Source organism: Pleurodeles waltl, chromosome 4_1 (genome assembly GCF_031143425.1).
Source record: "Pleurodeles waltl isolate 20211129_DDA chromosome 4_1, aPleWal1.hap1.20221129, whole genome shotgun sequence".
In the NCBI taxonomy this organism is placed as follows: domain Eukaryota; kingdom Metazoa; phylum Chordata; class Amphibia; order Caudata; family Salamandridae; genus Pleurodeles; species Pleurodeles waltl.
In genome coordinates, this window is record NC_090442.1 from 606972364 (window position 1) to 607000082 (window position 27719).

The 27719-nt window shown below is 43.3% G+C and overlaps 1 protein-coding gene across 1 annotated transcript in view; it reads right to left on the reverse strand.

Annotated features, from left to right (window-relative positions):
- Positions 1-27719, reverse strand: part of UTP20 (UTP20 small subunit processome component) — a 966235-nt gene that overhangs the window by 93378 nt on the left and 845138 nt on the right. The window contains exon 53 of the mRNA XM_069229033.1: positions 12634-12703. Coding sequence (XP_069085134.1) covers positions 12634-12703 — 70 coding nt within the window. The remainder of the gene's footprint in view (positions 1-12633; positions 12704-27719) is intronic.

Here is a 27719-nt window from a genome sequence, read left to right on the forward strand (position 1 = left end):
ACGAGTTTCTGACCCCATGGGGTGAGAGCCTTTGTGCTCTCTGGGACCAGAAACAAAGCCTGCACTGGGTGGAGGTGCTTCACACCTCCTCCCTGCAGGAACACCTAGTGTTGAGCATCAAAGGCTCAGGCTTCGTGTTACAATACCCCAGGGCACTCCAGCTAGTGGAGATGCCCAGCCCCTGGACAAAGCCCCACTTTTGTCGGAAAGTCCAAATATAATTAGGAAAAACAAGGAGGAGTCACCACCTCACCCAGGACCGCCGCTAAGGTGTCCAGAGCTGAAGTGACCCAGTAGAGAAGAGAGGGAGACAACAACTGACTCGGTCCCAGCCCTAATGGCCCGTCTCTGGCTTCAAAAAGCTGTAAAAGAAGAAGCAAGGCGTTCTACAGGGCCAGTGACCCCTGAAAAGCCTACAGGGACTGCCTGTATCACAGAGGACCAAGAAACGCCAGTGGACAGCAGACCTGTCCAACAAGAAGAAAAATAAACCATCTTTAAAGGGACTCCCACCTCACTCCAGAAGCGTGAGTCCAAACTACTCTGCACCCAACACCCATGGCTCGTCCCCAGAGGAACCAACCAGCCAGAGAGGGCCCCCAAGCGATTCTGACTATTTGTTGAGCCTGTGAGAGGGAGCTCTTAGGTTTAATTTCTATATGAATAACCACATTTGGGGCTAATTTTGAGACCACGGCTTAATATAGGTTCCATGGCTTTTCTGGCTTGTAAGCTGCAAATTGCCGCCTCTATTTCAGACATGTCTATGTCTGCGTTTAGGTAAATCCTGTCTTCTCTTGAGAGTAGGGGGCAGGTATACATCCCGGAGGAACTCCCCCACCTCTGTGTCCATCGTGGCCACCACAGGCAAATAGACTCAGGCATAACATAAGGCAAATACTTCAGCAATGTTATTGCTCCCTCTAATAAGTTTACCCTCTGCATTTCTGATCTCTAGGACACAAGACTGTGCCTGACCCCGTTTGTCTAACCAAGGCACCAGTTTCCCAGCCTTGTTTACTAACACCCATCAAGTTGCGTTTTTTGGACTGCAATCGCTGCACCTGTTGCAAGATCTTTACGTTTCTGTTGTGTGAGGTGCAACCTATGTAATAGTGTCATCTGCTCCTGTATATAGTTGTAGCTCCATCTCCTGGATCTCTCTCTCTAAATAGTTCATCTTTCTCTGCTCCTCACTTTTTTCTACCGCCACCAAGGATATCGCCCGTCCCCTGATCACCGCTTTATAGGCTTCCCATATTGTGAGCGCAGAGGTTACTGAAAAAAGTCACTATCTGTGAATTATTGATCAGTATATTGCCAGAGTTTCTCTACAATTCTGGGGAATTTAAGGTGCCACGGATTGAAGGGCCACACCCTCTCTTGATTAGCTGACCTCTTGCAGAGTACCAGCGACATTGGTGAGTGATCCAAAATACCCCTAAGCCAAGTGACGTACTTCCTCATAGAAATGGTCCTGTGTGTGTCAGGCAAAGAGGTAGTCTATGAATGAGAAACTTCTGTGAGACCCAGATTAGTAGGTGTATAGCATACTGTGAGGATGCGAGTCCTCCACAGGTCCGCCAATCCACATGTAGTTAAAAATTCCTGAAGAGGGCGAGCGCTGTCCAACTCTCCTTTATTTGGTGGTCCATCCCATTCTGCCAGCAGAGTCAGGATAAAATCACTGCCCAAGATCCAGGTGCCCCCCAGGAGCTGCAGTAACACAGCACTTACGTCCTGTACGACCAGCGCGTGGAATTTAGGTGGATATATACAGAGCAGAGGTTGAGTGTGAGGCCCTCTCAGTGCCACAAACTATGGGGTATCTGCTGAGGAATAATGGAAGCTGTTTTCCCAATAAGTATACATACATCTCTCGATCCAGTTATGTAGCTGGCATCATGTGGAAACCCCCTCTATCCAGTGCTCTACAGTTTTTCCCCATCAGGTGTGTCTCTTGGAGCAGCACCATGTCAGCAGACTGGCATTTCAGGTATTGCAACATCACCCCCTCTTTTAATTTTACTACACAAGCCCATTGACGTTCCAGGTTAGGAACGTCAGTGACTTGCAGTCTGCCATTAGTGGTTGCGGCTGTGCAGTGTATTTCCCCCTCAGCATCCAGCGTGATGATTAGCACAGAACTGGGCCTCTCCTCATGTATGTGGTTCAAGAGAGTGAAAACACCCAACAGTAAAAGTTGAGCAAACAACACAACGTCCCAAAACAAAGCACCAAGCCTGCATCCCTGAACAGTGAGCTGAGTCCCCCCTCCCCTCCCCAAACTTTGCAGAGCGTTTGTCCCCTTAAAACTAGTGCAATCCAAACAAGGTAGCTTGGGCAGTGTTGTTATATTAGCTCAGTACAATTGTCCCCCATTTCAACCACTCTATATAGTACCAATATTCATGGCACGGCAGTCAAAAGCAATAAGAGAGCAGGTTGTCTGTCGTAGGTCCATGTCTGAATGAGTGTGCGGGGGGGGGGGGAAACTGAGGATAGGGAGGGATCAGGTGGGAGGCAGTGCCCGCCTCCCTGCACATCCACGAATATTGCTCTCTGGAGCACTTGGGGCCCCCCTCAGGACAGTTCAACTGGGCTGCTCTGGATGCCCGTCTCTCTATGAGGTCTATCAATGTCCACAGGTTCTTGTTGTTGCCCTGCTTTTGTCAGGGTCTCCCCCCCTCTCTCCCTGGTGGCACTATGGCATGTAATTTGTGTTTCAGTCTGTTGTTACCAGATATCTACCTGAGAGCCAGCCCCACGCCGCAGCGGAGCCATGTTTTCCTGTCTGCTACTACTTTAAGTTTTACGGGGAACAGCATCATATATTTAAGATATTTCTGCATCAGTATCCTTTTCACTTCAGCAAAACTGCACCTTAGCTTCTGCACACGCAGCGTGGACCAGGATAAATGTTTATGGTCGCATTTTCATATTTCAAGGGCAGGCTCTGCCCGGTGGCCTGCAGGATCACATCTTGATCTCAGTAATTAAAGAGATGGGCAGTTATAGTCTGCTAGGCGCCCCATGTTGGGGCGGAGGTCAGGGTAATCAGGACCCTATGTGCCCGCTCCACAGAAAAGAACTTAGAGAGTCCCTTGGGTTTTAGGGTTATCCGGATAAACTTCTCCAAGAATAGATACACACTGGACCCCAACCACCCTGATATTATTCATTGAGCATCCCTCAAAATCTTCCCACTTGACTCCCATTATAATCCTGACCCCCTTATATACCTCCCAAAAAATTGCTGTCCATTTTTGATTTGTGTTTTTGGATTTTTAAAGAAGTAGTTTAGCTTGGGTAGACATTGCTGATCCAGGCAGAATTTTTCTGGACCACATTTTTTAAAAAGGCGGATGTGTTGCAGTGATGATGTAATATTTCAGGAATCATGAGACCTATATACTTAATTTTGGTGTCAAAACATAGGTTTTGGGTGTACCGTAGTCTTATAGAGACAGAAAATAACTCCTCAGAACAACCCTTCCACCATTTACCAAACTGGCGGCTATTATAGGGGAAGAAGAGACATATATAGAAAAGAAACACATAATAATGGTATTTAATCCTTTTATGTATACACCAAACAATGTTTATGATCTGAATATGAAAAAAATAATGTTTATCACTCCTGTTTTAGACTCATTTTCATAGTTCACTTAGTTTATTTCTTTCAGCAATCACTTGTGGTACATTCGCAGAATGTTGAACATTTGAGAAGAGCATATCAACAGGGACATCTTTTTGTAGCACAGGTTTTGCAAGTACATGTATGTACTTGTAAGTTCTGTGGGTCGAGACTTTAGAAATTTCGTAGGTTTTAGCAACCCGTCAATATGTTGCCACCCAGATTCACATGGATCTTTTTCGAAATATGCATGATCCAAACCATTTACACATCTTCTGATCAAGTAGAGCGCTCTTTTAATGTGTCCACACTCAGAATATGATGTCAATGGAAGGTCACTTAACAGGACTGATCTCTTGAACTCACTGTACCGAAGATAGTCAAATGTGTGACAGTCAGAACTCATTTTCCACACGTGCAAAAGGTATTTTTCCAAGTCTTTAAAGTCAAATTCTCCTCTCTCTGAAAATACTTTTAGAAACTTCATAGGTTCAGCAGTTAACGCTCCAAGCTTTGTTCCAAATTTGCTCATAGTTTCATCACCCGTAAGAACATGTGCCTTGAGAAGAACTGATGGCATCACTGGGTGCTGTTTCTTGTACAGAATATGAAGCAGGATTAAGTGTCTTTTCTCACCTGTCCCATAACGTATCCATAACTCAGACAAACCTTGACTTTTGAACATTGCAAGAAATCCAAGTAGCACAATAACAACATCTGTCTCATTTGACAGTACCATGACTCGATTGGAACCATTTCGAAAAGACCACTAAACATGTGGTACAACACCAATATCAGCTTCCACCAATTTGCTGTTAATTTCTTGAACATTATGGCCTGTAGCTTTTGAACAGACCTCTGCAGGTACCAACTCCTCATTGACAATAATTCCACTTGCAATAATTGGAAATTCAATGTTCACTGAAGCATCAGCAATGTTGTGGCGAGTTAACATCTCCAAGTTCATCTTGTTCGATGTTGATGATCAGAATTTATCAAGTTGCACTGATACAGGGGTACATTTTTTGATGCAGACAAGGTCAGTTGTTCCACTTGTAGACATTCGTCTGAGTCTCTCACATTCTTTGGCAGAGAGTTCAAGATAACTGTCAAAGACAATGTGCAGTTCTTGCAAGGTGAACACTGACTTTGATATCTGTAGAACAGTCTGAATGACCTCTGTGAAGTTTTGCACGGATGAAACCTTGACCATTCACAATTGTGCCATATAGTCCACAACAACAGCAGTTTTCAATGAGGACATATTTTCGAATTTAAATTCTTAAGGTGAAAGTTTTTTTTTCCCGAGCTCTTTTATGACTTTGTGCTTCACTGGTTTGGTTGCAACATCTCCATCAAATAAGGCGTTTGTTGGAAGAAGCTCATGCAACAGAATGTCCTTGATAAATTCACCCCTTTCCTTTGCTACATCCATCTCTCTACGTGCTTGCGAAAGTTGTTTTTTTGTAGCCCGTTTTTTAGTGGATGGTTGGACGAAGCTCTTACTAGGGCAATTAAATTGTGGAAGTTTAGCTTTAGTGTTTGTGTCAAACAGCTTTTTCTCTTTCAATACAAATCTCTCCTGCTTCAGTTCTGTGTATAGTTTTGATTCTTGTTCCAGGACATCTAGTAGACAAGTCTTTATGTCGTTATCTCCATACTGCTTGGTCACAAAGCTGTGTAGTTGCACAGGTTCTGCCATTTCAAAGGGGTGAGCTTGCCTCTGCTTGAAATAAAGAAGGCTATCAACATTTTTAGTGAAACGTACCCCTCTTGTTCTCACAAATTCGTGGTGAGGTACAGTTTCACAATGGTCCATTAATTTAGAATTTGTTATCACTCTGAAAACATTGCAAATAGAAAGGACTTCATGGTAAACTATCTGCCATTGAGCAACATATTCACGTTTACGAGTTTGACCAACAATTCCCTTGGAGCTTTTTTGTGATCTCTGGATTGTCTGTTCCAGTTTCATATTTGGAGCTGCAGCATTGAACCTTCCCTCTCTGTCTTTCACCACAAAATCTCTTTGGATGAATCTTCTGTAGAGGTATGGTTTCTCCACCTCTAACTTCTTCTCTCTTTCCAAATACCAGAACCCATATCTCAGGCAGTTTATGCAATCGAATTCGTAGAACACAGTAATTAGTGACCCCACAGTCTTCACGGGCAGCTCCTAATCACCTTCCTGATCACCATGTAGCAAGTTTTTCACAAGAGCTATCATGTGTAAAACATTTCCCCAGCCTTTGCAAAGTTCAGAATTTTTGTCACAATCTTTAACAAAGAATAAAAGCTTGGATTTCTGATTTTGAACTGAGTGTACTGAACATTGCCTGGCTTTGCACTGTCTTTTGAACGGCGTGCACCCTGTGCCTTGTTCACTTTTGAGCTAAGATATGGAAAACCTAATTTGTCATTCCTCTTCCAGAAAGCATTCCAATGCAATGTTTCAATTGCCTCAGATATGATGAGTATACCTTGTAACAAACAAACATAATGAGTTCCGCTCAATACTGACTGGACAGTTTTGCTTCTAAAGAGTTCAGCCTCAGAAGTGCATTATCTATGGCACATCCACTGTGATAGCTTCATGCACAATGCACCACAACTTTTGTCATGTGGAAAACGCCCATCACTTGATAAAGATAATCAAATTCGACTGGATTGGTCATAAAACTGTCAATAGGGAAAACACCTTAGTCTCAGAAAATTAGCAGGATAGGCTGGTCTTCAATCTGAGGATGCACAATTTGGAATTTTTTTAGAGTTGTGTATACTGTTGAGTAGTTTGTGACAGGAGTTGGTATTACTAGTAAAACCCAACATTCTTCAGTGGGACTGTATTTTGGGAGCATGAATTCCAGCCTACAGAGGAACTAGCTCTTCTTCATCCTTCAGTCCGCACAAATATGCAACATGATAAATTCAGTTAAATCACCTTTGCGGACTGCAGCATCAGGCATGATCTATGTCATCAGGCACTTTGAAGCTTTCTGGCAGACTGGGACATGTTGATGGCTTGTACTGAATTTCCACACATTGGCAAGGAAGTTGGGTTATAAGTTTGCAGCTTTGTTTGTTTATGCCTACCGCTGACACAGCTTGTTTTCAAGCAGCTACTTCATTAGTACAGTATTGAAAAAAGCACCATGGCGGTATTATGTGTGCTGGATGTCCCTGTTATCAAAATCAAAATTATAAAGAGAAGCAAATTTAAATCCTTTCCTGGTAAAGTGACTTGGAAGTGGTGTACTGTCAGATTCACAAGATTTTACAGCATGAGGTTCCTGCTCCGTACTTTGTCATCATACCTTGTTGATACACCACTCCTATTCATTGAAGTAATTGGCTCTCTAGTTTTTCACTTGTCTTAGATTCCATGGGCAGTCATCATGTGTAGTGGAGTTTTATTTTTGCCATGATTGTAATTCATAAAACATGATTTGGAAAAGACAGTACATTTGCACAGCATACGCCTGTCGGCTCATGGTATTGTCTTCCACTTATTTGCTTATATTTTCAGAGCTGTCATCAATGTTGTCGGCTTCTGTTCCAAGCTCAAGAACTTTAGTTTGTAACAGTTTTGCTTTGCTGTCTTGGGTTGGACCATGTTTTAATCATCCCACGACTCTCTTATACTGGTATGTCCTTTAGTAGTTTAATGTAGCTGTCCTCCAAGAACCCCTTCAAACCTTGACCCTTGATAAACGCCGTATCAAGACATGCTTTTTTAATCATAGGCATGATAGTAGAATGTGTGCTGAGTTAAGGAAGTCAATTGTGGTCTAATACATGTCAGCTGGCCTAAAGGAGGGTTGTAAATGTTACTTATCCTGTGTGACTAATATTCAGCACAGTTTTGTGCTGTCGAAATTTCGTGCTGGCAGAGCTCATCATCTTGTTGAATTCCCAGCAATGAGGGTACGCCCTCAGGCACAATGCTTTGTCCTTGTTATGGGCGCACAAAGCAAAGCACTCAGCACTTTATGCTTTTCTGTGGTTTCTACAAACATCTGAGGAGATTCAACTTTAAACCAATCTTCCTGGCACAGAGTATTAGAGACCATTAATCTGCATTAAGCTACCTGTTTGCACTTGAACCTGTTTCTGTGCTTAAATGTTGCTCTTTTTATTATGAAGGCAATACAACTTAGGAAAAGGATGGCTTGAGATGAGGTTGTTTTAATTACAGTTTTAATATATTTGTGTATTTTCACCTGCATTCACCTTATTATGAAGGTATTATAACTCAAAAAAGGAGGGTCTGAAATGAGGTTGTTTTAAACAACATTTTAATACGTTTGTGTATTTTTATGTCTACATATTCTTACTTGCTGAAATTATGTTTGCACTTTTATGGCTGTTCTTAGTCTGCTGAGTAAAGTTCTTAACCTGCAAAAACCTGCTATGCTGATATTAACCAATGATGTAAAAATTGTTAAGACAACATCAGGCATTCTTGTTGACTTCCATGATTTGCGGTGGTCTGGGGCATCACAAAATTTGTCGTTAAGTCCAAAATCAAAATCTTTCAGGACGTTTCTTAAAATGGTTCCTGCTGAATTCACTGCATTATTTGATCTTATTTTGGCAGCAAGAACTCCATGAGTCAAATCAGCTGAAAACACCATAAGTGGCTCATTCTTTTTGTTAGACTGACAAAAACGAATTCTGTCATTGTACATTCTCGCCAGAAAAATCTAAATTTCTTTATTATGAATCAATACCGTTTCATCAATATTGACCATTATTTCTCTGATCCCACAGAGTGTGAACCTGTAGCCAGCACGCAAGACTGGCTTTAAAAGTTAATTTGCTTTTCAAACTGAAGGCTGGCAGTTACGTTGCTGCTGGGAGCTCACTGTACATTCATATTTTCGAATGTATGCACGCATAAAGTTGGGTGGGCATACAAATCTGATGCAAATACAATCACATCACTGTTTAAATCAGCTACTCGGCTGAAAACTTCATCTTAGAAGAAACTAGCTGCAGAAAAAAACATGCTTGCCCTCTAAGACTCACATACTCTGTACTTTGTTCTTTTGTCAATCCCTTTGGCCCTGGTTCTGGCTAAACCACTGATAACTCATTGAAGATTCTCTGCTTTCTCATCAGTTGTTCGAGGTGGACGAGCGTTAGTCACAGATCTTCAAAGTGGACAGGCACAGATTTTGGTGGTTATTGCTTTCTCAGAAGGCTCCGATTCTAGTGGTGATTCACTGGTTTGTACTATTTTTAAAGATTTTATTCCAGGTTTTTTAGGGTTGAGTCTGCGTTGCTAGCGAGACACTTTAGGTATTAGAAAAGGGCTCGGAGCCCTGTCGACTTCACGTCAGTGTCTTTCATTGGCAAGTTGGCTTGCCTGTTAGAATCCGCTTCTTTTGATTAGTGGAAGGCATGCATACGTCATGCCTTTTCCGGTGGTTAGCCCTCCTCGAGCGCAGCGACAAAGTACAGAAAACATGCAAGGCTCGCTGGGTTTGTGGACTACTTTTTCTCTATTTTCACAGTGCGATCTCGCTGGGCAGAAGTTGAGCGCTTCGCATACTATCGAACTTGTTACACAGTTAATTGCACTTTTGCCGGTTACGTTCATAATTGCACTTTTGCCGATAGGTATTATTATGTGTGAACTGTAGCAGCGTGATTGCGCTGTTTTTTTCTTTTAATGGAAGAAAAATCCAGTTGGGAGTTTACAACTGTGAACAGCTGTAACTCTGACAAATACGAGACCCTAGTGCATTACAAATGCTTGTTTTCATTGTATACAAAGTGTAGCACTTGTTGTTACAATATCTGATCCTCTTCACCCACTAGTTTCAAACTTTTGTGAACTTTGTCTTGATGTATTTCTGTAGCATCTTGAACTCTATTGTGTGCAGCCGCAGTTGCAAACTTTTCTTTTGGATTGGTCTGGCATATGACACATTTTTGTTGTTGAAGGAATCCTCAGATTTTGTAGTTCGCAACACTCTGTCAGGAGGTAAAGATCCTCTGCTACCACCTGCTTTGTTCATGTTTACGAATTTGAATCAACGGAAATAAAAACAAAATTAAAATAAATTACCAATATGATAGTCAAAACGCATCATTATAAGACTACTTGAGCCCCAAAACCTATGTTTTGACACCAAAAGGAAATATTTAGGTCTCATGCTCCCTGAAATGTTACATCATCACTGCAACGCATCTGCCATTTTAAAAAATGTCGCCCAGAAGAAATCGGCCCAGATTAGCAATGTCTATCCAAGCTAAATTACGTCTCTAATGACACAAAACACAAATCAAAAATCAAAATCTCTGGACACATTTTTTTTTAAGGTAGTATTTCAAAGGCCAGAACATTTATGTCCGCCCTCGTCCATAGTCGATTTACCTGCTCCCTAATAGTTTTAGCTTCAGTACAGAGTGTTGACAGTGCAGCTTCATTATCAGCTATCCTTTTGCCTGTTTTGCAGCTATCAGCTGTGAGTACTGACTTCAGTAGTCCCTGAGTAAATTTTGGGCTCCAGAGCGCCCGCATTTCTTGAGTTACCTCCAATATATAGTTTCAGGCAGGGTTCTGTAATTTATACGTCGTGGTCCTCAGGCAGAGCCTGTCCTTCTGCATGTGTCATGGTGTCCAACGGCAGTTTAGCGCTGGCATTTTTAACTAGTCTGGATTGTTGCGGCCCTTTTGTGTCCTTGCCACCGGTCATAACTGTATGAACTCATGGGCAGAGTTAGGGGGAACCTATACGGAACAAACCACCTCTTGTCAAGGCCTCTCACACTCCGTCCTTTCACTGGCCTTATCTCTTTTCTGTTGTACCACTACATCGTATGGGATTTAAGTTGCTGGCGTGCCGCCCTGTATTGTAGCACCATTCTCCCCAGGGTATACTGGGCCATCACCACCAGAAGTGGTACTCACAGCCTCAGCCGGGGGACTCTGCCCCTGCAGCTTCTCTACCCCTGCAGTTTCTCTGCTTTCCCTTAGAAAGGAAACTCCTCTGCAGCAGGCTGCTGATCTCAATGGCTAGATTTCCACTGGTGTCTGGCAGCCAAAGTCAGGCCAGTCCCTGAAGCCTCACACAGCCCCCTTTGCACATCAGCTGCCTCTCTTCTGTGCGTCGACAGGCAGGGCTCCCTTCCTTCAGTCTGGCCTGGTTCACCTCATGCAGCCACTGGAGGTTAAAGCAGGTGCAGTATTGGGATAACTGTCCAGCCGAGGAGCAACAGGTGACCAACAACTTCCCAGTTATGGTGTACGCCACCGACCGTAAGGGGATATCCCCTGTCAGTTTCCCCAGTGATCTCTCAGGCTGCAGTACAAGGGCTGAGCTGGAACATCTCCACCGCCAGCCATCCGTTCGCTCACACATTCATCCTCTCAACACTCTGCCTCTCAGAGGCTGCCTCACAGTAGACACCCCTCATCTTATTCACCCGCAGCCTGACTCAACTTTGCAAGGCCAGTGCTGCCTCGTGCTCGGAGGCCCCCAGCTCTGCTCTCTCCCTCCATAGCTGTTGCTGCCAGTTGCCACGGTTATACAGCTTTCCTGAACCTTCCCACTACAGAATTAGTTTGGGAGCAGAATGGAGGACGATGCACTGACAGACGATAGGTGGATTATATTGAAGCTCTATTGGAGCAGCTTCAAAAAGCACCCATTTTCCTCAGCAGATGGCCATGTCCCCTTCACAGCCACATATAAATCACACCCTGCTTCTGTTTGACCCAGACTCACTAACGTTGCAAGTACTCATCTGCCTTGACCATTCAAAATATTTTATAAAGGAAGCAAAAAGGGGCGCACAGTCACTGCCACATGAGACCAGTTAGTGGCAGCTTAGAAATGCCATTCAAAACCAACTTAAAAACCATTTATATCTTCACCCACAACCTCAGCTCCAAATGTTACAAAAAAAATGGCCTCACTGAAGACATGGATGGGAACTGACAGGATCTTGTTTATACATGGGTGAGGTCAACTATTTTCTTTGGCTTATTAGATGAGAACATACAAGCACACCATAGGACAAACAAATCCAGCATTTGTGATCATATTCCATATTTTACATGCCACATCAGTCGCATGTCACATCAGTTGAAGCTGAATTCTGACACAACTGAAATTGGGATGATTAAAAACAAACAGCATAGTTGGAAGCCCTCCTTCTGGCCATTGTACATGGGTGCTTCTCCTATTTCTAAAAAAAGTGGTTAAAATTCGTGGGATCCTTCTTGACAAAGACCTTTCTATGAAGCCTCAGATAGGACAAGTGACTTCTTCTTGCTCCTTTCAGCTCCGTAAAATAAAAGAAATCTGGAAATATTTCACCTTTGAGGCTATCATTCAGATTATAATTGCCCTAGACATGTCCCAGATTGATTATGTTAACTCTCTCTATCTGGGACTCTCAAAAGGACTGAGTCAGAGTCTTCAGCTGGTTCAAAATCGGGCAGCTAGGCTGGTGTGGTGGCAGCCCAGACACTGCCACATCAAACCTTTGATGGGAAAACTGCACTGGCTTCCAGTCGCTGAGAGGACCCTTTTTAAAACTGGGTGTACCATCTTCAAATCTTGCAACGGCAAAAGCCCAACTTTTGTGTCCTCTAGAATCCGGAATTATATCACTAAACGTAATCTCAGACCAGCCCATCACAATCTGTTAGAGGTTCCCAAATTTAACAGGAAGAGATTTTCCATGATTGCTTCATATATGTATGGAATTCCTTCCCCCCCAGACATCTCAGCCACAACTTCCTCTGCGCGCTTCAGGACCCTGTTAAAAACTTGGCTCTTCAGACAGGCATATGCCTGTGAGGTTCTTCTCCCTCTGTGCATTTCACACCTTGAAACCATTTTGGTGGATGCTTGATAAATATGGTCTAACATAACATGTCTTCCTATATATTTGCTTATAGCAAAACTTGGTGCTGACAAAATTGGAACCAATTGCTAATTAACATTACATAGTAACATGCAATCAGTAGAAAGGCTCACCTGTGGGAATGTTTGGAAGAGGTAAGCAAACATTTCTAAAGCGGATTGTCTTCCAGTCTCATATTCATAACTGCAACATAAAACAAGCAAAGAATAAAGTACACTCAGACTGATATTAGCTACAGGCTCTACAAAAGGCATTTCTTCAGAACTTCCACTGACTATGCAGCCCTCTACCTGTGTATTCCATATTTACTTTGTTGGCTTGATAACTGAGATCACTTTATTTCCTTATTTAATCCACAAATAATGTTGCTCTTTCCTCAGTTTATAAACAGAATAACATTTTGAACCCTCAACCAATATTTTCATTTTCTCACAGAACAAGTTACTTACTTTCAGAAGCAATCTTTCTGGTGTATACTCTAACCCAAGATTTCTTACCTTGTGAATAATTCCCAGGCGTCAAACTGGATCTGGAAACTTTTAGAGAAATGTCCTGTGTGCTGCTGGGTGGTGGTGTGTGGCTCTGTGCTGACATTGTAATGCTCCAAAAGGGATGAGCACAGTCGCATTTACAAGCTGATATGAGTTGCTTTCTAGGATGTCTGCGCCCTGATACGCAGAGCCCATCAAGCAAATTGGTATGCCCAATGTGCAGATCTCTAGATTGGGATCTTTTTAGATGGAAGAGAATCAATTTCATAAAACGGGGAAGTTCAAGGGTCGGTGAGGAACCTGCGGTTAGATACAGGATTCACCAGAAAGATTTCTTTAACAAAAGTTGTTCTTATGACGAATACTGCTATCTACAGAATCCTTGCCTAGATACCATAGCAGTACCTCCCAAGGTGGCGGGTCTGTGAACTGGCTCAGACCAAAAGGTCCTGTAGGACCAAGTGGGCAAAAGGCCCCTCTTGATGGACCTGACTGTCGAGGCAGTAGTGCTACATTAATGTGTTTACCGGAGCCCACATAGGCACCTGACAGGTGCCCAGGAAAGGCGCACCGTGTACTAATGTAGTGCTAACAGCTTTGGGCAACGTGGAATGAGCCCTCAAACCTTCTGGGGGCTGTTTTTTTTCACAGTGCCTTTGTACATCGCTATGTAGAGAACAATCCATCCAAAGATGATCCGTTTTTGTACAGCTTTATTATTCTTAGCTCCAAAAAAATGCACAAAGAGCTGTATGTCTACTCAATGTTCCTTGGTGCGATCAATATAGAAACTCAATGCTCTTATAAGATCCAAACAATGGAATCTCCCTTCCGCTTTAAAGGAAAGGGGTGCGGGAAAGAATGCCACAAGTGTGATATCCTGACTAACATGAAAAGAAGTGACTACTTTGAGTAGAAAAGAAGTCCAGGTCCTCAGAACAAACTCAGGAAAGAATTTGGTTTACGGTGGATTCACACATACAGCCTAAAGTTTGCTCGCAAGTCTAGACGATTTTAAAGTGTTAAAAAAAGACTCTTTAAGGATAAGTGTCTTAAGGGACAACTGTGCAATGGCTCAAAAGGGCTACACATCAAGAAAAAAGTGACTAAGATCAAGTCCCACTGGGCCACAAGACAAGGTTTCATGGAAACAAATGTTTTAAACTTGTGAAATACCTCATGACAATGGGTGATTTGAATAATGAAGGCTGATAAAATGGCCATAAGAGCCGGTAAGTAGACCTTAACACTTACCAAAGCAAGTCTTTGTTGAGCTACAGACAGAAATAATAAAACTTTAGACAACTTTGTCTCTAAAGAATAATTTACTTGAGTGCCACACCAATCCATACATTTTTCTCAGTGGCTAGCATACACTGATCTGATTTTGTGGAGGGATGCCTTGTTGCCAAGAATACATCAATGTCCTCTGAGTGCAGGTCATAGAGGCCAACTGTTGCTGTTCAATCTTCAAGCATGCAGATGCACAGTGAGCAGATCCGGTTGCAACACCCTGCTTTGTTGCAGCAGCAGTAGTTCTTCAAAGAGCAGCAGCTAGTAAAGAGGATATGCGCTGGTGTCCATGAATTCCAGGTACCACAATCTCCTGGCCCAATCAGGTGTGCCTAAGATGATTTGGGTCTTGTTGTTCCTGATCTTGTTCAATAATCAGGGCAGGAGAAGCAGAGACAGTAAGGCATTCAGGAGTCCTGAGCTTAACTCTAGATGGAAGGTGTCTCAGAGTGAGAGCTGCTTTGAAAACTCCAACATGGAGAAGCGCTGACATTGTATATTCTCTGGAGTGGCGAAAATATTGTGCTAGGGCTCATCTAATTGCTTGAGGGTAGCCTGTACCACCTCTGTGTGAAACTGCCTTTCATAATGAGCTAGGCACCTATGGTTGAGTTAGTCCACCCTGGTGTTTAAAGACACTGCCAGGTGGTTAAACACCAGACAACCACCTCTAGCTTTCCAGCCATTTCCAGAGGTGCACTGCATTTTGATGCAGGACCCCTGACTCCGCTTGATGCAGTACACATGGTGGTGGTGTTGCCCATGAGCATCAGCCTTCCTATGAAGGTGGGCAGAAAGGCCTTGAACACCAAGCAAATTGCCCTCAACTCCAACAAACTTATGTGGAGTTGAGTCACCAGAAACCAGAGACCTCTGATCTACACCTCTACCATATGACCTACTCTACCCAGCATCCATGACCAACATCAGCTCTGGGAGGGGCGGGGAGAGGGTTCTGTCTCTGACCCAATCACACGCTAGTAGCCACCACTGCAGATCTTTTGCAGTCTCCTCCAAAATGGCTCTGATGAAAGTAAGAGTTTGTGAAGCAGTCAGGTGTGACTTCAGCATGTTCATAATGAATCCCGAAGAAGTGAGGAGGTTCACCGTCATCTGGAGGTGGCGGATGACTGCCTTCAGCAGCCTGTCGTCGATACAGGGGAAGATTGCTACTCCCGACCTCTGAATGTATGCTGCCACCACCGTAACGTCTGAACACCAGAAGGGCACTGGAAAGGCAAAAAGGAAGCACTGCACACTCGAAATGCTCTTGGCCTACCATGAACTGCAGGCAGCGCCTGTGGGCCTGCAGGAAGGGGATTTGAAAATAAGCATGTGCTAGGTCCAATACCACCATCAAGTCTCCAGGGTCTGAGACAGGTAGGACCTGGACTAGGGTGAGCACAGTAAACTTGTCCTTCCGCAGGAAGGCAGTGAGAGAGCAAAGATCTAAAATAGGATGTAGGCCTTCATCCTTCGGCACAAGGAATTAATGGGAGTAACACTCAGTTTCGAATTCGGAGGACGGAACCCTCTCTATGGCCATTTTGGCAGAAGTACCTGAGCTTCCTGCCGTAAGACAGAAAGATGGTCCCCTGTCAGCTACCCTGCAGTCGGGGTGGAAAGGAAGGGTATAGCCCTAGTGGACAATTTGGAGCACTCACCTGTCTGTCATGGTGGCCTTCCACACGTGAAGGCAATATCTGATTCTGCCTCTGACAGAGTGACTGTGTGCTGTAAAGGACACACCAAAGCGATTTTGCTTTTGTAGCCTCTGAAGAGGTGGGGGGACTGAGCCGAGCGTTGTCCCTGCTCTGACCACTGGTGAGGGCATAATGACAGCAACAAAGTAACTCTTATTGAAATCAGCATACAAAGAAGCATTAGCAAAGCCAATAGGTTTCACCTCTACGAAATCTATTGGTTTTGTCAATGTTTTTTTAGACATGTCACACAGCAGCGCAAGCAGGTCAGCATGTGCAGCATGTCTTAAAGTTTAAAAAAGAAAACACTATAACGTGGCCAGCACTGACTGCACTAAAGTTTAGTAGTGACCATGTCATAGCGTTTTTTTTAAACTTTAAGACATGGAGCACAGCAGCTTTCGCTGCTGTCACATGTCTACACAAACATTGACAAAACCAATAGATTTTGTAGAGATGAAACATACTGGTTTTGCCAATGCTTGTTTTTGATTGTACTACAGACCATGGCACCCTTGTAATACCACTGTTTCTGTGATGAAGAAGTGAAGGTGTAATATCCACTACCTTCAAAACTGAACTGCTGGGGTCTAACTCAGCCTTGAGAATCACGGAATACATTGTGGAGGTGTGCAAATGTTAATTTATTCCCATCCTTTACCAATTTTCAAATTTTTTTTCTTTCGCCATTCACAAAGTTCGCCACGTTTCTCATTTTAATTTGGCATTCGCCAGTGCAAAGATTTTCTGCATTTTACAAGACATGTTTTTTAAAACTAGGAAAACCAACGGCAGAAAATAAGGCTCGATTCTCTGCAAGACGCAAACTGGAAATATAAAGTTGAAACTCCGAGTGAAGGGCTCAAATTGTTAGAAGTGTTCCTGCGCTGGTTACAGATAAAGTATGTGTGCAGGAGACAGCTCTGCATATAGAGCCCTGGCATAGTCCAAATCCATCAATACAGATATATTACCCTATTCAAATGCACAATAAAAGATGATGAAGTACCGGGAAGCAGAAAATAAAACCTGGTATGAAACAGTGAGATGCGATGTACTGGTCCTTTGGGGAGACGCAGACCTGTAAATGGTGACAGCAACAAACATCGCAGTGCAGACATTCTCACTTATAAGCATTAGCACCAAGGTTAGGGTAGGTCAAGATTAGGCCCCAGGTCCATGACCGTCTCACCTGGAACACGGCTGTAGAGTAGCTTTTGAGTGGAAGCAATGTCATGGTAGTTTTTTTTTTTTTCGTTTTTTTTTTAAAAGCACTTCGTGAGGTTGGCAATCTAAATGTAGGAAAGCATGTTTTAGGGAGAAGTGAGAAAGATCTTAAACCTGTGGTAGCTATCACATGGGATAGAGAGGAAAACAGTTGAAGATGCTAAAATTTAGAGAATACGATCACAAAATGAATGAAGTAGCCTTCAAGTATGGCTAACCGGTGTGAACTCTGGGACCCTGCAATGTAATAAGTGGCCAGCGAAGATAACATATATTTTGGTCCTTTGCTAAGAAGCGCTAACAAATCACAGAAAAAGCCAAATCACAATTCTGGACATCTTCGTGAAAAGATGGAGGACGCCTTCGGTCTCACTAGAAAAGGACAGATGAAAGAGTTAGAAGAGGAAGAGGATTGTTTAGAGACTATTTAAGAGGAAAGAGGAAATGGTGGTTAGAAAGCAGAATAAAACATGGCAATAAAGGTCCACAAAAAAGGTCCAACTGAACAGATAGAGGAACTCTGTGGTTTAGTGACAATTAAACTCAAGGAAGACAGAGAAGAACAACTATGGTGATTCCCATAAAGACACTTTTGAGTGAGAGGCTGAGCGTCTGAAAAGAAACTCAGTTGGACACACAGAGAGACATTCTGGGAAGGATTTTATTTGACGAGGTTGTTTCATGGGGGTTGCAGTCACAGGTTCATTGAAATGAGCAGTCTTTAACATAATGTGAGGCATAGTAGCATTTTTAGATCCAATGAAGAAAAGAAATGGGAAGTTTCTCCTAGTCTTTCTTATCCCACCCAGCCCCAAAGAAGCAAAATAAAGAATAAGACAATGTATGGAATAAAAAACGAATCGTTTTTGCAGATGCATATATGTGAGCAGTTGCGAGAGAAACTGTTGCTGATATTAAGAGAAAATAAATGTGTATTTGTGCTTCTCTGTTTTGAGTGCTGCTTAAAAAACATGATTACATACACAACAAACAAGTTATTTACCTTCCCTAACACCTTTTCTTGGCAGAGATTCTACCTATCTACAGATTTCTCAAATTGTGAATATCTCCAAGCGTCAGACTGCATCTGGAAACATTCATTCAATTACCTCACCTGTCGGTAGGTGACGATGTGCAGCACCACAACAACTCTGTCCCACCCCAGATATGGCATTGGGATCCCTAAATACGTGCCACTTTGACGCAAGTTTCTTTCTGTACTCCGTTCGGACTAAAGGACATGAATAATATAATTTAAGATCTGTCTGTGCAGAAGTCTTTAATAGATGGAACCTTATTAATGGACATTATGAGTCCATTCCATAGAACGGGAAGGAGGGGTATGTCAGTGAGGAATCTGAAGTTAAATAGAGTCTCCACCAGAAAAGGGTAGGTAAGTAACTTGTTCTTCTGCTAGAGACATATAACTACAGATTCCTCACCTTGTGAATGGATCCGAAAGCAGAACCTCTTAGAGGGGAGGGTCTGTGGAATGGCTCAGACCAGGAAATCATGCAGGACAGATCAGGCAAAATGCCCATCCCACACTCTGGATATCCAGGCAGTAATGCATGGTAAATGTGTGGAGGATCACATACGTAGCAGCCTGGAATATGTCCAAGACTTGTACACTGTAGAAGTCTTTGATCTGTTGGAAAAGGGCCTGTAAACCTTCCTGGAGGTTACTTTTTGGCCAGCCCATTGCAGATCTTAATGCACTGAACAATCCACCAGGAGAGGGTTCTCTTATGCACTGTTTTACCTTTCTTAGTTCCACAGAAGCAGACTTGCTGGTATTCCAGTGAATGATCAATTTAAGAGCTAAACACTCTTTTTGGGTCACGAAAGTGAAGCTGTTCTTCTTCCTTGGAGGGATGAGGCTGTGCATAAATAGCCAGCTAAGTGACGTATAGCCCTATGTAAAAGGGTGTGACTACCATGGGCAGGAATGCTGCTATTGTCTGGAGGACCAGTTTGTCTAGGAAGAATGAAGTGTAAGGAGGTACCACAGACAATACCTGCAGTACACTTACTCGCATGGTCAATGTAATGGTGAGAAGGAAAACCGTCTTAATGGTTACAAGACAAAGAGGGTAACTGTGCGTGGGCTTGAAAGAAGTGAATATGAGGTAGGTGAGAACCAAATTAGGGTTCTACTGCAACATCAGAAACGGTGTTCATGAAAATGTGCATCAACCCCTTCAAAAAAGCTAATTAAAACTGAATTTGATCAGATTCAGGTGATCTGTAGAGGAAAGGTTGATACAGTAAATGTAGAAATGCAGACATAACTGATAAATGACCTTTAACTGGGGCCACAGAAAGGCCTTGCTGAGCCAATAAAAAGCAAAAGAATGTCGAATAAACTTGCTTGCTAGGGCTGAACATGACATGAAGAACACACAATAACAAACCTCTCCCAGCATTCAGCATACAGTTTTGTTCCTAGCCTAGCTGCTAGAACACCACTAACCAATTTGGGAGGGAGACTGAAAGCCATCAACTGTTGTTTCTCAATCTCCATGCATGGAGGGATAGGTTGTGCAAGCTTGGGAGGAGGCCCTGGCCTTGCTGATGAGACACAAGGTTCTCCTGAAGAGCAAGCCAGATCAGCAGACAAATGCTCATGCCCAGAAGGTCTGGGTACCACTCTCTTCTTGCCCAGTGTGGGGCCACAAAGATGACATGGTCTGGCTTCTGGATATTCTTCAGTACTTCGGGCAGAAGTGGGTGCTCAGACAGGTGTACAGAAGTCCTGAGGCCTAGTGCAGGCAAAAGGAGTCTCTTGGAGAAGACTTCCTTGGGAACTCCAATGCATTTAAGGTTTGACACGGCACATTCTCTGCAATGGCAAATAGATCGAGCCAGGGTTCACCTCCTCGCTGGAAGACACCATGTCACCTGAGTGTAATTGCCATTCGTGATTTGCTAGGCTGAGCTCATGTGCCTGAGAGTTCAAAGATTCTGCCTGCTCTTGGGCGGTCAGGGGGAATTCCTTGGGCACACAGCAACTTCCAGGCACTTAGCACCTCCTGTCACAGTACCCACAACCCCACACCAACCTGTCTGTTGCAGTACCACATGGAAGTTATCTTGCCTGTAAGCACATATATCCATTCCCCATTGACGGTTGACAGGAAGGCCTTCAGGGCCAAGCAAATTGTTTGCAAATAGATCAAGTTGATGTAGAAGCGGCATTTCACCAGAGACCAGTTTGCTCTTATCTCCAGCTTCACCAGATGGGAACCCCAACTAGACAACAATGCATCCCTCACAACCATTAGTTCGGGGTCGGTAAGCGTGAGAGGGCTCAGCTACTGGTCTATTGCAGTTGAGAAACTTCCACTGCAGCTCTTTTGCAGCCTCTGGACGTACGTCCTTAAGGCATGACATCTTGAGCAGGCTGACACTCCATTGTCTCTATTTTTGCATGATTATTAATATTTCTGTCTCTGACACAGATGTTGTTTTTCGCCTGAACCCATGAAAGTGTCAACTCATTCAAACAATGATGAGACAACTGATGCACAGACAATGAACTTGATAAGACACCTGAACAAATGCCTTCTTAGCTCTATCTTAAGGCCAGATAATAAATAACAACAACAAAAATAGTGTAGTCTGAATTAACTTTTTTTTTTTTAACCCTATTTGTTCATAAGACTGTGTCTAGGACTAGCGTATTGATGCACGCAGGTAATGTCAGACATTCCTAAGGATATGTCAGAAATTCCAAACTCAGATAAGATATACTATAAAAGCCCTCCCAACTGACCAATTGTCAGGAGAGGTCCTTCGCCCCAGATTATCACACAAGGTACTGCCAGAAGATCTTCAGAGAGTTGTGATGCTGCTGCATCTCGTTCTGCACTGAAAGCTGATACTGAACCAAGTCTGAGAGGAGAACAACTGATGCAGATGTGTGTTTTCCTTTCGAGGAACACTTACTTCAAACTGCTGATAACTACAGTGATGTGCAGTGCACTGATTTCCCTAAGAAACTCTAGATGCAAGTTACACTACTTCATGCTCTCATAGTATAGCACACAGAAGTAGGTTTAAGTATGTTAGGATGATAGATTACATCTTAATGGTAGACATGTTCACTGTTTTCTTGTTTGCAGCATGCTTTAGTGCTGTGTTAGTATTTTGTGTGATTATTCTAAGTGTAGTGTGTATTTCGATATTGTAAAGAACGAAACTGTTTTTTTTTTCTCCCTACATTTGTACTGCATTCCTGAATCCTTGTTTAGGGATTGTTAATAACCCATAAGCAGGGACATCGTCTCAACTATGTATTGAATGGGGTTGTTTGGGGCTATACCAACCAGTGAATTTAATTTAATTGCCAGTGAATTGAACTAGGTTCACTCCTGACACCCATGGGTGTGAAGGCAAACCTTGTAGAGATAGGCCGGGAGTTCCAGTTTACGCAACACTACTTCGAAACTTGGATAGGGCTGACAGATTGCTATGGTGCTGAGCCCACTTAGACTTCGAATCCAACAGTTGAACCTGCATGAGCAACCTGGTGTGTTCACAAGCAGAATGTAGGAGGCAAAGAAGCCTCAGTGCTGATCTCGCTAAGACTCAAGCTGAGGTTCCAACATCGGGATCGAAGCCTGAATATCCTGGACTCACTGTGGCACTGGGAAGGGTTGGACAAACACTGTATCCAAGTTGGCTCCAATGAAGAAAACCCATTGTGAAGAAGTCAGGTATTACTTCGGCACATTGACGGAAAAACTCAATAAAGTCAACAGGTCAGCTGTCGCCTGGAGGTGGCTTATAGCTGCCTGAGGCAAGTCGCCTTCAGCAACCAGCTGTCAAGGTATGGGAAGACTGGTATACCTAATCTCCATAGATGAGTTGTGGCCACCGCCATCACTTTTGTGAATACCCAAGGTGCACTCATCAGGACAAAAGGAAACACGGAGAACAGGAAGTTATTGTGGCCTACCTGAAACTGCAGGTACAGTCTTGCAGGACAAGGATGTGCAGGACTGCTGGATGAGAATGTGAAAGTAAGCATCCTGCAAGTCGAGCACTACCATCCAATCTACTGGGTCCATGGCAGAAAGAACTTGGGCCAGGGTGAGCATTCTGAACATTTCCTTCCAAGGAAGTTCAGAGAGCGGAGATGTAGGCTGGGAAGGAGGCCTCCATTATATTTTGGCACCAGAAAATAACGAAAGCAATAACCAGTCCCAATCTGTGATGGTGGTCTCTCTACATCTCCCTTCGCCAAGGGAGCCAGAACCTCTCTTTGGAGTATGCCCAAGTGATCCTCTTCAAGATGTTGCGGTGTGGGTGACATGTCTGATGGAGCAGACAGAAAGGTTAGAGAAGAGCCACATTTTGGAGATCTGAAACATCCATTGGTAGGACATGATGCTCCACAAACCAGGGAGGTGAACAGTGACTTGACCTCCTACTGGGTGATTGTGTGCCACTGAGGGGAAACAAAAGTGGTTTTGTGGCCTCTCGGGGGGTTTGGGTACAGCATTGTCCTGGGGGGGTTGGGGGGAGGGGGGGGGGAGAGTGAGTGCTGATGGCCTGTTCCTCTGCCTGTACTTTGATTGGCAGGCTTGCTGCTGAGGTCCATATTGGTGCATCAGCTGGTAACTGAAACACACAAAAGGTGATGGGAGGGATGCTTGCAATTTGTCTAACCACAAGCAAATACTCCGGTAGCATCTCTTCTAATTGTGTTTTTGCTCACCATGCCACTTCAGTTTGGACCCAGCCACGTACAAATCAGTCTTCATTCTGCTCCTCATGGGAACAGTCCAGCCTGAACTGCCTGGCCTGAAATGGAACAGAAGCAACCCAAGACTGGTATTGCAACAGTTGTGGGCTCATCAACTGGGTACAGCTTGAGTCCAGTGACATAGTGAGCATGGGACCCACGTCGGGGCATATTCATGCCACTTAGAGCAGTACATGAAACACATAAAAGGTGATGGGAGGAATGCTCCATCCAAAGCCTTAAAAGGGGTGAGTGGTGGGGGGAAATTGTGTGCAAGCTGAGCTGGATCTAAAAAGCAGACTGCGATCTTTCTATATTTGAAGCGTTCTAAAGCCGCCCAACTTTTGCCCCAAACAGGTGACTACTGTCGAATGAGGTATTGTTGGACATCTGAAGGTAAGCTTGTGCAGCGTATCCAAGCGTTGTGACTTAGCACCACACTGGTGCCAACTACCCAAGATGAGTCATTGCCATGAGGCTCGTACATCAACCAAGACAGTTGGCAAAACCACTACCACTTTGCCTTGCACTGCATGCGAATATCTGACTAGGAGACATGAGAGATTCAATGTTCTTAGAGCAAGGTTGGCAGACAAAAACATGTGTTTTGCAAATGTTCCAGTTTTTTTTTACTCTCTATCATGGCGAGCTGCTGGAAAGACATTTGTGTTTAGTTGACTGGTGGATGCCTGCACTACTAAACTCTCCAAGTTGGGATGTTGTAGTAAACAATCTGGGTCCCCAGCAGCAGGCCTATGCCTCCTTGCCACTTGCTCACTGAACAGTGGGGCAAGAACCTGGCTTTACCCAGGTTCCCACAATGCCCCATTGACAGACTTAAGAGGTTCCTGACTTGTTTGTGCAGGGGTGAAGACTTAGGCGAGCTTTTGACCTTTGAAAAGATAAATTTTCAAAAATGAAAAATCTTGTGACCTCTGCAGTTGGTAGGATGAGGTCTAAGACTTCCACTGCTCTACTAACCACTGTCAACAATGAGTCTTCTTTTGCCATAGCCAGGTTATGTGAAGACAGGCCAATGTCTGTGGAGGTATCCAGTCCTCTGGTATATTGTAGGTCTTCAAAAATCATGCTTGAAAAGTTCCAATTCCTTGAGACAAATGTACTGCCCTTCCTATTACTATACTCCTTATTAAAACGTGTATGTTCTGTTGCCTGAAATAAAGATCTTTTAACCAGAATAACACTCTGTGCACCATTTCTTCCAGTTTTCCTATGCCTTCCAAACTTCCATCACCATAGCTACTACTGAATACCTTCTGCACAATGATTCTTTTTCTTTTAGCTCTGTTTGGGTTTATGCTATCTCCCTTTGTGACATATACTTCTCTATGCACACAATATCTGGTACTTGCAGTTCTTTTTTTTAAAGGTCACCGTCTTCCAAATGTGGGATATACTCATTACAGATCTTTGAATTTGGCTAAGTTGCTATATCTCACGAGGTACAGCGGTACAGTTCAAACGGACTGCATGCTAAAATAAAAACAGAATTGTTTGTGATTTCACCAAGATAACACGATAAAGACAATTACACAAGCAAAGGCGTGGACTCCTATCGCAAATCATACTCTAAAAGCGTGAGAAATATCACACCCAGTAACTTACAATATCAATGAGTATCTTTTGTGTCATTATGTATTTGCACTGCAACACTGATTGTGGGAAATACTGCATGCATCAAAATGCAATTGTATGTTATTTTCCACATTCACTAAACAGTGAATGCAATAACTGAGAAGCAAGCAAATATCTAAAGGAAGTGGCCATTTTATGACACACTGATCTTAGGAGAGTTGCCCATGATAAGATACATTTTCAAAAATGAAAAATCTTTGATTTGGAGCTGCATTTTTGTTCAAAGGGCTGAACAAATCTAAACTGGACAGAAGACTGTAGAAAGGAGGCAGCAATTATGTTTTCAGCTTAAATAATACTAATGTGGAGTTACAATCCACAGCTGCCCCTCTCCCCTTCCAGGATTCATCAGTTGTTGCCATACAGGACATATATAAACAGAACTGACACCAGCAGGCAAAATAAACTGTCAGATCCAGAACTTAAACGACATGCACATGCTGTTGTGAAGCACCATGATCAAATTGTGGGGCATTTACTGCTAAAACACATCTCAAGACCCACCTGTAACTTGGTGGAAAGGGAACACTGAGCAACTGAATGCAGCATCATCATTTATCCATTAGGAGGAGAAAGTAAAGAAATGTTACCAAGACCTCAAGAAGTAGGTACATGAAATTGTGGCAAGGAAGAAGAACTCCAGAGCAACTAGTAGGGTTCATCCATTACAATACCCTTTAAAGTTTTGGGAGGATAATGTACTTTCAACAATGGAGTTAGAAGGGATAGAAGAACCAGTGGTAGATTAGATGTTGAAGGCTATGCAGATACAACAGTAAAGGTAACGCATTTTAATAATGTTTATCTGCACTGAAAAATGCATGGCAACCATTAGGTACCCAAAGTCTCTTTGTGGATTGTTCACGGTGTAATATTCAGACAATGCAATGTATTCTACTCAATATTTTCTGCACTGTATAGGCCATATGTAAAAAAACAACCAGTAATCATGCAGACAGTTTAACACCTGCCATTTACACTGATACATGAGTATTTTTGATTCCGCAATACTATGAAGTGCACATAATATACAACAACTCTGTTTGCATGTCTTTCAACAAGCCCCCCCCGCTCAGTAACTGAGCCACTGACAATGATCAATGTGAGGAAATGGGGTGCATTATATTGTGTGTTTGTGCAAGCTCACTGTGCAATACACGAACCAACCCCTTTAGGATCAGTAGGTTTTGTTTGTTAAACCCTAGCTCAATCCTTTTTAGGTGTGGCACTAAGCAGCAAGACTTACACAAAGGAACATGTGTAATGCATTTAAACAGCACCAAAATGCTTGAGGAAGAAATGACTAAGTTACTTACCATCCGTAAAGCTTATCTGATAGAGACTATATAGAGCTGCAGCATCCTTACTTTACAATTATCTCCAGGTGTCAGAATGAATACAAAGATTTTTTGTGAGCTATACCCCTTCACGCTGGCAGGTGGCATTGTTCGGCTCTGTGTGGATTCCACGTCCTCCACGCCAGTAGTGATGTTTGTGGTGCCTAATAGGTGCCACCTAGGCATTCTGACATCAGTTACTTTTCATGACTTTCCACACCAGAAGCTCGTAGCCATGAAGAACACTGACCACTGGTGTGGAAAGATAGGGCCCTGAAAGGAAACAGCCCTGTCCCTAGAAATCCGTTGGGAGAGAAGAAAGGGTAGGTGGGCCGTAAGGAATCTGAGGCTAGATCAAGGGTTTCATTTAGATTGTGACAGTATTACAGCCAATTCGCAGCAAAGGCGTGCCAGATTACGCCGTTAAGTAGACAGTGTGCAGATTGCCATATTTAGATGTTTTGCAGATGAGCTGACGACCGCTAGAATGGAGTGCTCTTCCTAGCCGTCAGGCTTGTGGGCTCCTGCCGACCAAATTTAGATGCCAGAGTTCTGCAGGCAGTGTACTGTCGGCGGGAGAACATTGCGGGAGCCACTGGACATTGTACAATAGCAGTGGCTATCGCAAAGAGGTAAGTGACACACACACTACATTAGCCATATGCGTCCACCTGCAAAATACATTGCACACTATCATCCCTTGCCATTCCACCACAACACGACATCTACGTGCTGACCACACATTGCCATACATCTATTACACAACACACACACACACTATTGACACTAGAGCCACATACAAAACGACACATTCATCTACAGAACACAGACAAAACCACTATTGCACACATCACGATGACCACCATACAACACACACCTGAATGTTGCACACAGCACCACAATCCAACATTCACAAAAGACATCAAACCTACAAGCACGGGGCACACATACTGACAAAACCACATCATCCCCTCCAGTTCGACCAGCTAATCCAGTCGCTCATCCACATACTGACTCACATGCAAATGAAGACACAATATGAGAGGTACAGGTTCCCTTGCAATGTGCACACACACAGACATGGAGACAAGTGTGATGCCACTGGTATTGTGATGCCAGCATTCATTCGTCAATGCATACAGACAACACAATAATAACTGTGCATGTGTGCAATATGTGCCTTGTGCTAGTGTGTCCCCATCAATATCTGACACACGTTGTAGGAAGCTGGCTCTGTATATACTATATCAAATTGAGATATAGAGTGCACAGAGTCCAGGGGTTCCCCAAGAGGCTTGACCGAGGCAATAATAGATAATACTAATGCTCTATTTGTGTTAGTGTGGTGGAGCAGTTAGGCTTATCAGAGGGTAGTGTTAAGCATTTGTTGTACACACACAAGCAATAGAAGAAACACACACTCAATGACTTAACTCTAGACCAATTGGATTATATACAGAAAAATATATTTTTGTTACTTTATTACTAGAACCAGAAGACTTAGTTCAGAAGTAAATACAGTTGCAGGTAAGTACTTATCATAGACATCAATGTAACTTTGTTTCACTTTAGTCAAGTAAACAGTTTTTACGAAAACAGAGAATATCTATTTTAAAAGTGGACACAGTGCATTTTCAGAACAGTTCCTGGGTACAGTTTTACAGGTAAGTACACGACTTACAGTTTCAGTCTCCGGGTTATAGTTAGTACACCGTTGGGGGTTCAAGTCAACCCCAAACACCG